General features: G+C 40.2%; 1 protein-coding gene across 1 annotated transcript in view; it reads right to left on the bottom strand.

The window, feature by feature from the left end:
- The window catches only part of GLIS1 (GLIS family zinc finger 1), a 206808-nt gene that overhangs the window by 99010 nt on the left and 91191 nt on the right, over positions 1–16607 (bottom strand). Inside the window, exons 3-4 of the mRNA XM_075155738.1 lie at positions 12924–13122; positions 5420–6521 (exon numbers count right to left, since the gene is read on the bottom strand). Of these exons, the coding sequence (XP_075011839.1) occupies positions 5420–6521; positions 12924–13122 (1301 nt within the window). The remainder of the gene's footprint in view (positions 1–5419; positions 6522–12923; positions 13123–16607) is intronic.

The raw sequence follows: 16607 nt of genomic DNA, 5'->3' as shown, positions 1-16607 counted from the left end.
CAGCGGCAGCTACTCCCTCTGCAGCTCAGCTCAGGAAGGCAGGTCTCAAGCCCCTAAAGGCCCCACACCATTGTGCCATACCATTGTGCTGTACTTCCCCTCTGCACTAAGAACTGCAGATTTGCATTTCTGTCGTACTGCACTGAAACATGGGACAATTCCACCCACAGCGGAATCTGGGCCCAATAATTTCTACAGCTTTTGCTCTGCAAGATTTGCTAGTGTGGAGCTCTCCTGTGGACAGACAAGAATTCAAATTCACCAACTGCCATCGGGTATGAGCTGACACAATGCCAAGCCTAAAGCCATTTGCCAGCCTGCCCTCCAGTGCTGGTGCATGCTTGTACTGTCGTGTAATCTGTAGCTGGTTTTTGTAAACAAACAAACATTGTATTTTCACAAAACCACTAAACTGCTGTCTACTCCTCTAATCAGAATGTTTTTAATGCTGCAGTTCCTTGACAGTATCGGAAAATGCCATCAGAGACCTAATAAAAAGAGAGATCTCTGGTGAGGCAGCTCTGATAGAATGGATGTTTCCTACTATGGACTTCAAAGGAAAGAAAGTGAGGCTAATATTATTGTTGTTTTTTTTAAAGCACTCCTTTGGCATCAGTGCATGACACCCTCCACTCCAAAAGCTGAAAATACTTTCCAGACTTCCATAACATTCCCTCGAGTCAGGCATGGAAACTTATTGTTTAGGTGAAGGACCTCAAAAGCATATAAGCTGGTGCATGCAGACCTATTTTCCCTGCAGATGCAGGATTGTCCCTTAGACTCATCTGTAGATGTAGCCTGTAGAGATCTCATTACTCGCCATGCATTGCTAGACACATGCTCCCCACTGACCGCAGACAGCATAATACTTGCTATCTACTGAGAAGAGAGATTCCGCATTGGTTTCCTTAGCAGCAGAAGCAATAATACTAATCTGCTCAATAGGCCCCTTTCTCCTGTAATCGTAATAACCAGGTTGCTGCCCATGAAGTGTTACAAATGTAGCCAAGCCTTCTGATGAAAGTTGTCACAGGTTTATGACATGTCAAACTACTTGTGTCAGAGACGTACAGTAAAAATAACGGGAAGTTCAGCAGGACCACTATCTTTTTTGTAATCTGTACAAAAAATTGTTTCATAGGTAAATTGTAAATGGTTAGTTTGTGTGATGTAGTGATTTGAACACAAGATCTGCGCTGGAATGCTGGAATTGCCTAAAGATGCCTTTAGGCAAGTTAGTTGTCTTCTCTATGTCTCAATTTCCCCATGTTTAATGCAGTACCTTTAGTGTCTCACCCTTAGGGATTCAAAAGAACTGACAAGCACAAGTGCTGAATTTCACTGTGTTCAACACAGCACCCAAATCGCTGCACCAACACTATTCCCAAACTCAGTATGTTGCACGTATACAAGAAAAAAAGATTCTGCTTCAAAGTCTCAACTATCTAGGCAGGAACACAATGTCACAGACAGGTCTAGAACATACTCAGGAGGCATTTTTTTCTTTGAAATACATGAACTAGAGACATCAACAATGGCTATTATCACTGTCAGCTCCTTTCATGGATATCACATACATTATGATACCCAATTTCTATAAACACTAATTGCATATGTAGAAATTACGTAAAGATAAATATATTTACCCTGATCATGTCTGTGAAGGCCTGCCACATAGGTTCCCTGAGCACGTATGCATGCAGTGATGGGAACTTAATTTTCTATTCTTTATGAAGCCACAAGAGTGCAAGAGAGTAAACTGATAAGCCAAGCATGGCTTTGTCCAAATCAAACAATTCTAGACAACTAAATGAGCAGCTCTATATTTACATTTGCAAGCAGAGGCTTAAACTGAGGATGCAATAGCTGGAGATCAGCAGGGTTCTACCCACCAAAGTATTGGAAGAACTGAAAGACAGCATAAGATGCAGCTATGAAAAACTTCTTTTTTTTAAATAAAAACCATTTAAGCTTGCTAATTTTTGCTGTCTCAGACAATCAAAATTCCAATTGTCTGGGACATCAAATCTAAAAAAGCATGAAATTAATCTTCAGAAGTTAAAGTCGTAAAGGCATTGCATCATTATTTTTGTTGGATATATTTTTGATTGTAATGCAGATGAACCCCAAATTTAATAAAACTAAAATAACATGAGTTAAGTATGAAACATAACAGGATATTGCAAAGAGATTAGGTAGTTTCCTTTAGACTACTTGCAGAGCCCAAGGAAAAACCAAACTGAGGGGGACAATGACGAGAAGGCACCGCTTAATTAGAATATTTAACAGAATATGAAAACAGAATACTCATAGTACTGGTTTTGGCAATGAAACACAGCGAGCAGAATATAGACCCAAAACATCAGTAGTTCTCTACACCAGATACTGTTTTGCCTGTCGACTGTCTGTAGTAAAGAAAGAAGCAGGCTAGCTAAATTTAAACCAGCTGTAACGATGAGAGTGTTACAGTTGGACTGAAGGAAGCTTACCTCATGAAAGTATTGTGGAAACTGCTGTTGGAAAGATAATAAAAGGATTAACTGCAGTTTTAGTGAACCATTTACTTTTCAATCAAAATGTCTCGTGTATTTCCTGTTCTCAAGTAGCTTGAATTCCAGAATTCCTTTGTCTATTACAGTACATAGTAGCAAAGCCTGTCATAAGAAATTAATAATTTTACATGGAAAAGTACTTCTATGTATGAGGTGGGGTGCTGCTTGCTTTTAGCTTCTCCTGAGCAGTTCAATATCTAGTCAGCCAATAATCTTACAGAGGAACAAAATCAAGGGCTTAAAAAGAAAGTACAATGGGTAATTGTGAACAGCGAAAGAAAATCTCCACTACAAATACCAAGAGATGTAAAGTTACTTTAACAGGGCTACAGCAAAAACGAAACAAAATCTCAGACCTCTATAGACAGGGAATGAATTGCCTTCTTAATTTGCAGGAATAACAGCACAATTATTACCACATCAAAAGAAAAGCCATCATTTAAAATGACATGACATCACCGCACAATGAAACACTGCACAGCAACCCTTGTTTAAAGTGGAATGGAATTCGCTGGGCAAATAATCCCCACTTGATATTAATAAATTTGAGGAGCCGTATTGCGGCTTTGGATCTTGTCCGTGCTAGATCAAGGTCCTTCCAGGGTAGAAAACTAAATTTGCAAATGAGACATATTTTTCACGTGCTCACTTGGATCCAGCTTTACTCCACACAGGATTCCAGATTGTAACATTTAATACATAGATATCTCTGCTGACAGCGGAAGGGTCTTATTCTGGGAACAGAAGAGTTAACTGCAAGTTGTGCAATGTGAAGCTCCTAATTCTGATTGGGCCATTCCATGTATGGGAACAACTACAATATCTGCTCAAATAAAACAAATCTTTATGTACGTACATGCCAAGGCTATATACATGTGCCATGAAGGCTGTCTGCAATATCAGACGCAAAGGTTTTTCCAACCTATTCACTATGTGAAACCTTGAGATGTTACCAAAAGACGGTTCTTTAATGTAGATGAACATAACTGAAAGGAGGAAATTTTTAGCATTTGCTAAGATATTACATGGTTTAACATCTCTGGTTTATCCAGTTTCCTGTAGGAGTGGGAATGTAACATTAGAAATCTGCTATACAATACCTGTCAGATATGCATTTTGCAGAAAAAGACAAAAGTTCCCTCACCCATGGAGTCTACTGAATCTTTCAGCAACGGAGTAAAGCTAATCAGGGTTTCACGTTTTAAGTATTTCTTTTAAAAAGTGTGAGATAAAAGTGGGGCAAGACTGATCTCATTCCAGATGATAAAAACACTAAACCCAAAAAGTAGGCTAAAATAAAATCTGTAAGTATGCTTTCACAGCTTGCTTACACTTTTGTTTGGAAAGAGGCAACTAACTTGCGTTATCCTTTGATGATTTATGACCAAAAAAAAGATATTCATAGGAAGTTAAAGTCCTTTGTACTTTTACAAATTGTGATTGAGCTATTTCTGGAACAAGCAAGTCAGTTCTTTCTCTCAAAGGAAAAAGAAACAGGTAAGTCTTACAGCATTTCCATTTTATCTTAGACAATTTGATGGTGTTCTCTAAATATCTGCATTGTTTCCAGTATTATTTTAGGGAATACCCACTCAACAGTGCAGACATTAAGATAACGTTTTTCATTTATCCAATGGAAGTAAAGAGATAATCAGGATGACCACTTACAGAGAAAATTTTTCTCTGTAAAACATTTTGAATACTGTTGTTTTCTTCCTTCTCCCTTCCTGACCACTGCAGGCCAGCAAGCTTTTTCTTGAACAAATGAAAAAAAGTAAGCTTTTTATATAAACATTCTTTCCTATTCCTCCATAGAAAGCTACAGCTTGCCATAGAAAAGTTTGTCTTGATCTACCTTCCTTACAAGCATTTTCCATTATACAATTCTCTGATCAAAACAATAAAATAGACATATAGTCAAAAATTCTGTCTATCAGGAACCACAACCTGCTGCCATAACCATTCCCTTTGTTTGTACTTATTTGTGTGTGTGTGCCTGCGTGTATGTGCATGCATGCACACGCGTGCGCGTGTGGGTGTTACAAATAAGACTTTCCAAATTTCATGGCCCAATTTGGAAGCTTATGTCAAACTTGTTTTGCTTCATCTGTTTCAGTCAGGGTCTTATATCATTGTTGTTTCAAACATGTGGAAAGCTTAATGGAAGTCATTAACTTTTATTTTAGTTTGGCCATATTGTCATCATGGTGGGCAGATGCAGAGATGGTGTTATTCCCAAGATCCTCTTTTTGGAACACTGATGTTGTTTACATCTTCTTGATCAGAAGAGAACAATGGTTTTTACTTATTTTTAAAGCTCTGTTTTGCAAATTAAAAAAGCCCCTAACAACCTTTGAAAATGTAATTAAAGATATTCCTTTTATTCTTTTAACTGTTTAAAATCCTTAACAAGTTTCTTTTTCTTTTCTAAACTACCATTTGAAACTTTTGCACTCAAACTCTATGGGTTATTGTTCAGCTGAAGGAATGAAAAGAATTTCATTAGATGTGTTTTATGTTTCTTAACTAAAAATGTCACCCGAGGCTCAGTGACTTGTTTTACGTTAAATGACTGCTGCGTGCTTTGATCATCACTTTATTAATGCTTTAATGAATATTAAAAAAATAAAGCACTGTATTAAAAGTTAAGCTCTCATATAAGGAAACTGAATCCCTTTTCCAAGAACTACAGTATTTCTTACTCAAACATTTCCTTCTAGATTAAGGTTTTCTCCAATTCGCCTTTAGCCTGCTGCAGACTAAGTTACAGGAAAGCACAACAATTATATTGGAACAGGATTGAAGAGAGAGCAAGAAAGAAAGCAGAGTAGTATGTTTCTATTCAAACAAATATATTCCAGACTTACCATGCACTTGTTTGGTTTTTCTCCAGAATGAACCCTCATATGAATCAGCAGTTTGTAACGAGCATTGAAGGGTTTGTATCGGCGGACACAGCCTGCCCAAAAGCAAGTGAAGTCCTCTCCTTTCCGCTGGTCAATGTGAGTCTTTTCTATGTGTCTGACCAGTTCGTCTTGTTGGTCATAAGTGGCACTGCAGTCAATCCACCGACAGACCTGTTTGCCGTTGCTGAGGTCCTGTTCATCCCCATCGCTGGGCTGAAGGGACTTGGGAGACATGGGGGCGTGTAAGTGAGGCAGCGGCCCTTGAGTTTGGCTTAGTTGCTGGTGTAGATGGTAAGGGGGAGGCAGCCCCTGATGATGTCGAAAAAGATCAGCAGTGGAGGAATAATCGTCAGCTGGTTCTTGTTTTAAGAAACTCACCTTCTGGGTGCTGTGCGAGGTGTTTTGATGAGGAATGCTAGTACCATTCATCAAAAGGCTGAGGCTTCCATTCTCCTCGACTTGCTGCATTTGTATCGGCTCACAGTCACCTCTGTCACATTCAGAGGAAATAGGTACAAGACATGCTGGAGGGGAGGGAATACTGCAAGGGTTTCCAGGCTGAGAGCAAGACTGGGGCCGAGAGGATTTTTGAGCACTGTGATGACTGATCTCCACAGGATGAGAGGAAATGCCAGCTGAATTAGTTCGCAGTCCATTCACACAGGTGACCAGTGACGTCTGTGATGTGCGGATGATAGCTGTAATATCAATTCCTTCAGCTGAAGACGGCACAACGGAGATGCATCTCTTCTTCAGGTTGCTTGTTTGTAGCCTGGCCGAGTGCTGAGGGGTGCCAAGTGACAAAGGACCCAGGGAGGAGCTATGTTCATTATTAAACAAGTAGGATGAAAGTGAATTTGTAAAGCTATTATTCATTAGGTCTATTTCAGGATGCAGACTACCGGAGGCTCTCAGCTCCATCCCCTCCGTAATCCTCCTATGTGTGGAAGCCTCAGACAGAACCTTATAATCACTCGGGCATTCTTGTTTAATGTGCTGAGCCGGGTGACTTCCATTCAGGCATGGAGCAGCAGAATCTACTGAGTCTTGAAACCTGGGTGACCTGTAATACAGTTTTCATTAAGCATCACTAACTACCACAGGATTTATGATTTTTGTACAAGATGCAACACTTGTTAAGCCCTGGAGAATGGAAATACTTGCTCTCTGCTGAATGTTGCCTGTCTAACACAGCAATTACACCAAAAAAATCTGCAATGCTGCTTCTACAACCCTTGTAAAGGCAGCATCGTTTTACACAGGATTAATTTTACACACTGGGTTACACACGAAACAGACAATCTCCCCTCCACTGCTATGGGCAGTTCATCAACCACAATCTAGGTTTTCAATGCATAATAGATCGGGCAAAACAATAGCTGAGAATGAAGTTTGAGAGCTTTGGGCATTTTTGAATTATTCAAATATCGGCATTTTCCTCAGAGCACACTGGGAAAATGCCTTGGCATTCTTGGTCACACGAATCAAAAAAGGCTAGATGAGCTTTGCTTACATGTCAGAGAGATGCTTTCCTTCGCTAAATTAAAAAGGGAGCAAGATCAGTGGGGAAAAAAGGAATACAAAGAAAGAACAGCTCGTTTTCAACCAGTGGTCCGGAGTCGATGAGAGATCAGCTGAGTATTTACTTCTAAGAGGTCTACAAAAGATAACTAAGAAAAGTTCACAAATGGTAAATTGGTTCACAACTGGCAGTCTATGTATTGCCATTTCCATTTTTCCTATTAAAGAATACATGGGTCTGCAAATCAAAACAAAATTGTTCTGCAGAAGTGATTTTTAATCTTTTTTGATGTGTACTGAATCCAGTCACTCAGGAAGACGAACCTTGAGGAACCCCACATAAACATTTCAGAAAAACAGTGCATTTAGGAAACGTTTCCTCCTAACATTTTCTTCCAAGCAGTTAGCAATTGGTTTATGCCTTAAAATAAAACACTTTATCTCAGCTATAAATGTTTATTGTGGATGACCCAATTGTATTTTTTCTTAGGACCAGTGGGTGTTCCTTATATATCCCTAAAGCATAGTAGGGTTTAACCTATGGCTTCATCATGCAGTGATATACCAGACTGAGAAGAGGAAACAGTACATCTGTGTGCAGGAAAGCTGTACCTGAACTAATAAACCCTCCAGAGAGGTGCTCCATGGCTCTTACACTGACATGTTCCACTTAAATGAATTTTATGCTTTTTTGATGCTAGCACCACAAAAGCTGAAGAAAACCTGGCCATTTGGCAACTTGTGTGTGACACCACAGCTAAGACAAATCCGACACATTTTAAAGCATGAAACACGTGGTATTTTGGACATATACATACATTAAACTGCAAAGCTGCTGAGTAAACTGCATTTATTTTACGACTTAGATGATTTTATCACTATTATTTCCATTAATCCACCACTAACATTAAGACGGGAAGCTGGGACGACTTCTAACACTTCCTTGGTAACAGCTCTCAAAGAACTACCAATTAGAAAAAAAAAAACACAACAACAAAAAGCTTCAAAAAGACTTCCTTCCCATGAAATTAAGGTTGTCAAAAAATGACACCTGTCTAAGGCACACAACTGTCAACACTGCATTCACTAGTGACAGGTTTCTAAGCTCCAACAGTTTGCAGCCAGTGGGGCTTGATATAAAAAAAAACTTTAATGTCATGAGAGAAGTGAAATTCCCCACCATTCATCGCTACAGAACAATCAGATCTTGCACTTGCCACCAGAAGTTTAAAAAGACTACATTTAAAAATTTTAGAGGTTTCCATAATCCATTAGTCATAATTTCTCCCTTTAGGTTTCCACAGTTGTTCTCAGGGTAAACTTAAAGCACCTGGTTTTGCAGATGGTAAATTTAAAAAAAAAAAACCAAAACCAACAAACCCAACAGTATTCATACATTATTTTTTAACATTTACAGAACCATATGTCTGTAAAATATGTGGCATAAGCATATGTAAAAACGTTTTATTGCACATATTTGGGGAACCCTGCCCTGCTTGCTTGTAGCTTCATTGCTCAGTAGGCTCAGTAGAAAGCATGCTGTTTTGCACTCATTCTGAGAAAGTTTTACAGCATACCATGCCAAGCGCAATATTTCCTATTACTTAGTTTCTTCTGTACAAGAACTCTTCTAAATAATTCAGTTTGTATCATAGTTCAGTGGTCCCAAAGCCTCAGGCTAAAGTAAACACAACACATTTCTTACATCATATAATGCCAACCCAAGCCTCACGTTTCAGCCTGTGATAACTGGTGACATATTATTAAGCTTTATGTAAAGGTCCCATCTTGCCAGAAATCCATGTGAGGAGTTCAAGCTGGAGTCAGCGCAGAGTACCTGCAGGATGGATACAAACATCCTTGTCCTGAGAAACATTAGGTTCCCAAAAGTCTCAGCAACATCGATCTGCATTTCCAGCCCAAGATCTTACTCAGTGTCAGGACTGTATTGCTGCGATGCTGCAGTGCAGAATATGAGACACTCAAAAGAGGGGAGTTTTGAACCAAAAGGCAAGCTGCAATACCTTATTTCAAAAGCAAATGAGATGAAGGCACTGAATTCATGCTTCTCATTGCCACATCTGTGTCTTACCCATGCTCTACCTACATAATGATAAGCACAGGCTGCTTGTGCAAATCAGAAGCAAGTCTTTTCTGGGAGCTACAGTTTCCTCTGTGGCACTGTATATTTAAGTACATTATATACCCTGTGTTAGTTAACTCTGCTGGGAGAATCTGGCATTCTTTCAATTTCCCGATGTTTGAGTGCTGGGGTACTTAATGTCAAGGTTGCATTAATGCAAACTTTCTGTATTCCTGGCAGAATTTTGCCATCACTGTTCTAGGGAAAGCCCTACTTGTTCCTCCCAGTCCTGGGGACTGGGGGGAGAAGGGGCACAGAAACAAAACTGATATGAGAGAGAGACAAGGTGTCTGGCATCCAACTTGGTGGGTGGCTCCTCTTATACCCATTGACTATTTGCTTCTGTAATGGCATCTTGCTATTAGAGACAAGGTGTCTGGCATCCAACTTGGTGGGTGGCTCCTCTTATACCCATTAACTATTTGCTTCTGTAATGGCATCTTGCTATTACAGCCAGGGATCAGCTTCCAGACCTGGTACACACAGGCCATGCTGGCTATAAGGATTTCATAATCTCTGAACAGTAGCAAAATATAAATGCATATGAAACAAAGAGCCAAGCGGAAAGCAAGAGGGACAAAGATAGCAGGACAGTGTAAAGAGCACTGTGTGGACACGCGGGTCAGCATGAGCAGCTCTGGGTATATTCTCCAGGAGAATATACCCCACAAACCTCTCTTCACAGGGAGCATCCATGTACCAGGGATGTCTGAGGCAACAGAATTGCTGCTTAAGCACATGAAAGCTGAGTGTAAGGCCTTTGAAGAGTAAAAGCAGCCTCTCAGAGGATACTAAGGCAGTGTTTCCAAAGAGACTCCCTTACGTGGTAATTGGAGCCAGAGCACGAGGCCAGTAGCACCATGCCAGAAGTACTGCAGTTCCCAACTGCCCTCAAAGGAAAAGATGACTGTATCTGAAATCTCCAGATTATTTACAAAACATGCATGCCTTCAATTGCCACTGTAAATGTGCAATCAGTGATAACTGACAGTTCTAAGAAGCTGGAGGGGTTGTTCTGCTGCACATCCAGGGACCCTTTGCAACACTATCTGACTGCTCCGATGTCTTCCCCGGGTTTTATATGCTGAGCACTGAGCACAGTGTGGGCGGGTTTGCTGTGTCTGATAATGGTTATTTGACAAAAGGCCAACATTAGCTGTGTGCTGACTCCAGTTGTGGTAAAGAAGGTATTAGGACTTTTCCAGTCCCACACACGTTGCATTCACAGATAGCATGTAGCAGCAATTATGTTGCACAACTTAAAAGCTATTAACTGAGTGGGGAAAAGGGGCCAGGAAGAAGAGGGATTGTGATTCTTGGATTAAGGCAGTCATCCCTAGAATACAGTTTCCGAGAGAAAGTGATTCAGGAGGAAGCTGAAGGGGATAACAAGTTTCCTGCATTGAGGGAAAAAAAGGACAAAGACAATCATAACCCCAAATCTTGAGGGAGATTTTGGATTGCTAGGGGAGGTGCTCTCTGGTTTGTTTGGGTTTTCCTTGGACATGGCATATCATAGAAATGCAGAGTGGTTTAAGCTCAACCCAGAGAGATTGTTTTAATTTGTATCTCGCTTTATTTCTGTGCTGATCACTAGGGCTGGACAGAACAACCAAACAGAGTTTGCCCTGACTTCTGTGGGCTCAGATATCTGTACATTCCAGCCCTATTTCTGTCATCTATTTTGATTCTTCTCATCTAATGAAGGCTGAAATCTGGGAAGGCACAGAGCACCCTTGGCTTCCATTGACTTCACTGAAACCTGATGGGCATTCACCCCCAACTCAGTCATGTTCTTCTGTTTTCAGATCTTCAGGGAAAGACCATGTTTTCTGTAACTTGCTTGTCAAGAACCTTTAGCATCACAAACACCGTGAACAGAAATCGTCCAAACTACTGTCCACCTTCTCTCATGCCAAGGTTTTGGGTCTGGACCATGTGTCTCGTGAATAGCACAGTGATAAAATTAGACACTGTGTCTATGAGGTCCATAGAGCAGAGCTGGGCATTGGCTTTACCTTGCAAATCCCATGCAGACAAAAGTAGTATTAGCCAGGTGGACATACAAGCAGAGCATGACCAGTGGGACACACAAACAACCCGTAAAGGAATGGAAGGGTCCTTCGAGATACTCTCCAAACATTTCCAAACTGTTGCTTAGAAGCAGCAGAGCCTCAAGGTTTTAGACCATGCTGCAAAGCAAAGGGGAGAGAATCAGGCCTATCACCTGCTACTTTCTCATGTTATGCAGCAGACAATCCTTTATGTTGTTCTGGGAATCCTCTTCCAAATAGGGGCTGGAAGGGGTTCATATTTCTGAGGGTAGGTACTGTGATCCCCGGTATGCAGGTATCTGTCATTTCCTCATTATAGATTTTATAAAAAGGTTCAAAAAGATCTAAGCAGAGTACTCTCTTCCTCCTTTTGTTTGCTCCTGCCCTAATTATCTTTGTTTCATAATTGTCCTCACTGACAGAATAAAAAAAGGTTGGTAACTGCCAGTCCCTCATTGAACCATAAAGAAGCTAGGAGGGAGCAGACTTAAATCCAGCTGCAACGGCATCTACAAATCTTTGTAGCGATAGCAGAATATTTTGTTATGTGGCATGGATATTATTTGTCCTTTTCAAACAAACAAACAAACAAAAAGCTCTTTCCACTTGCTTGCCATATTGCTGTGCCTCCTCCTCCTGAAAACACAGATGTTCTTACCCCACCAGTAAATGGAAAAGGGGAAACAAGACATAAATATGTATAATAAAATCAGAAACAGTCAGATTTCCAAGACCAAGCAATAGGCCATATCTCCTCTTGCTGTGACTATGGAAATTTGGGCTTGACAGTTCCATGCACAGAGTGCCAATTATTCCAAGTATCTAAGATAAAGGCTGCAACTTTATTGAGGTTTTTCTTTTCTACAGCTCTTCAAAAAGGTCAAGATTATTCCGAATTATATCCCCTGCCAAAAAGCAGTGTAATTAAAATAGATGGACAGATTTTAATTTGTAGCAGGCTTCTATTCACAATGGATGTCTGTTTAGGGTACTTGTTTAAAATCTGGTAATGTTAAATTTGTAACAACAACAAAAAAATAATGCAGTTCTGTGTTTTCATATAATTAATTTATAGCAAATGTTTAAATAGAGATTCTGTTCATAGCATATCCAACTACAGTGTATATATCAAAACCAGAGACCAAATTTTCACATTACAGCCTTAAAAGCAAATACCAAGGATGTGGCTGTATGGGAACATTGAAAATACTTCATTAAAGGAAATGCTGTAGAAATAAAAGTGGCATTGGCTTCCTGTAGGTTTGACGATGGCATGCCAAATTGCCATATGGGAGACATTGGTTTGGGAGTAAGTATCATCCCTGCCTTCCAGGCTGCAATTTGGAAACAACATGGCATTGGGGTGGAGGGTGGAGGTACAGAGGAGGCAAGTCTGACCCTACTTAAGCCCCTGGCAAAACTCTCATTGACTTTTGAGCATGCTGGAAGAGGCCCCCCAGAGAAGCTGTATTTAAACTTCAATGCAGGGGGCTGCGGCTGCATATATACAGTGACTCTTCTTGGCACTGCCTTGGACAGCTGTCTGCGTACATGTGCATGCCCCTGCAGTGCCAACCTGCAAATGAGCAGCGCAGTTAAATGAGCATCCAAAGGACTTCCAAAATGAAGTAAAAGCCAAAAATACTCTTCCAAACGTAGCACCCATGGATGCTACTGGGAAATAGTTCCAACAAAGAAGCACTCCAGAAGAGCGAAGTTTATCAACCGATAAAACTTGCAGTGATACCTTATATCCGAGTGTGTCAAGTTCAGCTGACCAACGTGAAGCAGTCTCTCACAGGACAGTGGGTGGTCTCGCATAAGGGGATTTCCTGTGTGGATGAATAGACCTTGTCTGCAGACAGGTACTGAGCTACTTGTCATCTCCATGTCCATCATGTTCTTCTTCTCAGAGATCAAATTACAATGATTGTAGCCACCGTTCACTGTCAAAAAAAGAAAAAATCATAAGCCTTTGACTAAGAAGCCTCTATGCTCATTACTTTGCATGCTCATTTGTGTATCTTGTATGCTTACTTTGAATCTCCTTGTAAAATTCTTGTAAATGACATGACAGTAGAAATGAAAGGTTTCACAAGGAAGCAAAAATTAATTCCAAAGGAATTTGGCTCTGTGAATTACTGTTGTTTATTTCTCTTTTTAAGTTTTGTGGCTATTTTACACTTCATAATCTAACTCAAAAAAACTTAGTCTGATAGCTTGCCTTCCTTCTGTGTATTTTTATGGTAGAGTCTTGCCTGTGTTAGATTTTGGAAAGGGACGTTTCAGAGTTCCTTTATTTTCAGGGAGAGGAGCGCTCTGAAAACAGTGACGTAAGTCAAGTTTTTCTTTGCAGACAATTATCTCTGTGATTATGACTTTAGATGGGCATGTTTCTACTTTACTGTCAGGTCAACACTGTGAAAAAAGGAAACTAATTTTGTTTCAATGTATACATTTAACTGTATTTTCCAAGTAAGCTATTCTTATAAATGCTAATGCTAATAATAATAATAATATATTCTGCTCTGGTGAATATTACATTTTACCAGACTTGGAAAACCAGACTAGAGCTACAGCAATATTCCTCAGAAATATATATATATATAACCACAAATTATAATCTAGCTAAAAAGAGAGGACAAAGGGGGATCTGAGAATTTAGATCACATTGGTGGAAACGCTAGCAATTCCATTTAATTTAAAGTATATTAGTTGGTTTTTTTCCCTGTAGTGAACTAATCAAATATTCACAGATAAGCATGTATAAAAGTATTTGTAGGATATTTAGCCTTCAGAGGCTAGCTAAAAAAGTCACGATAGCCATTTACCAACATTTTCACCATTGTATATGAATCATGCTTTTAAAATACTAGATCTCCCTCTAATCTTCTTTTTTTCATGGAGACAAAAGGTAATGGTGTCAGATACTAATGGCAAGCGTATTTCTGTAGTTTTCATACAGAGTCCAGAAAGTAACTCCTTCACTCTTGTACCCAATGCTCGTGGTGATGGGTACTATAGAGCTAGACTGCATTGTAATTAGTCCACTCTCTACGGAGGCATTGAGTGTCACACACTGAGGAAGAAAACGAATTCTGCAGTCAAAGTGACAGAAGAGACAAAGCTCGTGCTCAGTTTCATGCAAATCTTACTGATTATTACAAGCATCAAGGTTTGTACTTTACTAAGGTGTCACAAAGCACAATTCATCTCACCATAGTTTTGCTGTCTATGAGTTTTACCCAGACAATGTCTACGTTGTTCAGCCATCTCAAAATGAGTGTCTAAAATGGGCTCATGCAACTTCAGGACGTGCTTTCCTCTCCTCCTTGACTACAGAAGGCACTTAAACATGCAACTTAAACTGAGTACCTGACTTTTAGACAGCTGAAGTTGAGCGAAATGAATCCCTCTGAGGGATGAGTCCTGCATAGGACTTACAAACATCCTCATCACAAATAACCTACTTTACTCTCTCAGGTCTGGTCTCAGGTCTGGTCCTTCTTCTGCTGAAACCCACATTGGACCTGCCATTGACAGCACAACTTCTACCATTTCAACACTATAATTTGTGGCATTATCCAGAGCAGGTATATATTGATACAGAGTCATAGAATGGTTTGGAACTGGTCTTTCTCCATCTTTCTTATAAGCCCTCTTTACATATTGAAAGGCCACAATAAGGTCTCCCCGGAGCCTTCTCTTCTCTGGGCTGAACAACCCCAACACTCTCAGCCTTTCTTCATAGGGGAAGTGTTCCAGTCCTCTGACTATTTTCGTGGCCCTCCTCTCAACTCACCCTAACAGGTCCATGACCTTCTTGTACTGGGGGTCCCAGAGCTGGATGCAGTCCTCCAGGTGGGGTCTCACGAGTGTGGAGTAGAGGGGGAGAATCACCTCCCTTGACCTGCTGGCCATGTTTCTTTTTATGCAGCCCAGGACATGGTTGGCTTTCTGGGCTGCAAGTGCACATTGCCAGCCTATATGCAATTTTTCATCCACCAGTATCCCCAAGTCATTCTCTGCAGGGCTGCTCTCAATCAATTCATCACTCAGTCTGTACTGAGTTTTAACTTATATTATATAGGTATTACACTTATATTAAATAGGTATAATAATACATAATTAAGCAGATATCACAGTGTCTAGTTAATGATATAAGGGTAAGTAAAATTGTACTCATGAAGTTTTGCAATCACTGCAGGTTTGTTACATCATTTATGAAGTTCCAATCAGAGATTGTGCTCATTTCAGTCAGGTACTGCTTAAGTACAGCTCCTCAGAGGAAAGGTCCCCTAACATACATGAAATCCCGTTTCCTCTTATGGACAGCTGTTATCCCTATAGCTAACGAAAGGCAAGTTGGGAAGGCTGAGCTGCTCTGGTCCTCTATAATTACAGTCAATGAATGCTTTGAAAGCGATGAGAATCACATTCAGGTTTTTGGTGAGTATAAATGAGAAGAAACAGGTGACTGGGGAAGGCAGAAAAAGTCTCTGGTAACTGGAGAAATTGTGAAAAGGATCACAGCACAAAAGTCCATTCTCCTCCACTGGCTGGGCTCCACAGCCTCCCCATCATGCTCCACGGCACCATTGTAATAGGGAAGACCATAGCAGATGAAGACGTAGTCCAGGCAAGCATCCAGACCCATAGAAAAGACTGGGTACATGTGACACCCAAATTACAAGTCTCGTGAGGCATTATTGTGACATTTCCAGAATAGAATTCCCTGTTTCCACTGAAAAGTTCTCAGTGTTTGGCTGATACATTACATTTCTTGACCATTTATTTATTTGATTTTTATTTTTTTCAGAAGTCAGAATCTCTAAAATTGGAAAAACAATACAGGGTTTTTCCTACCCGGCTCCATCACAATACCAAGGCATGTGATAAGTCTTAGGAAGTGTAGTTTATTCTATGTAAACAAAAAGCCCATGTAAGATTTTTAGGAACGATACATGAGATTTTAACGAGAAACCAATTTGTATTTAAACTACACAAAATAGGCCATTAGCCTTCTTCACGGTTATTAATACACATGTTCTAGTTATTTCAGATTTATATTCAGAGACCTGAATTCACTGATACTCTGTGACTGTTCTGAATGACTCTGAAGAGACTAAGAAGCTGTACAGAAATCTAGCATCTTTTGGCCTGCGCAGGTCAGTCAGTTGTATTCGGTGGTTTTGGACCGAGGCATTTAAGAAGATCACTTCAGATGCCTTTCAGCTTATAGTGGGTGTTTGTGACAATTAGCTCTGCCCTGCTTGTAATCATGACATAAATTATCATTATATCCTCTGGAGTCCACAGCTCCATCAGGCTTTATTCCATTCCTATTCTGGCTTCATCCCATCATAACTTAACTCACTTCAGGGGTAATATCTACCTTAGCAAGACTGTATAATCAGACTTGTGGTTGTCA

Source organism: Calonectris borealis, chromosome 8, assembly GCF_964195595.1.
Source record: "Calonectris borealis chromosome 8, bCalBor7.hap1.2, whole genome shotgun sequence".
Classification (NCBI taxonomy): Eukaryota; Metazoa; Chordata; class Aves; order Procellariiformes; family Procellariidae; genus Calonectris; species Calonectris borealis.
This window is presented reverse-complemented; position numbering and strand designations above follow the sequence as displayed.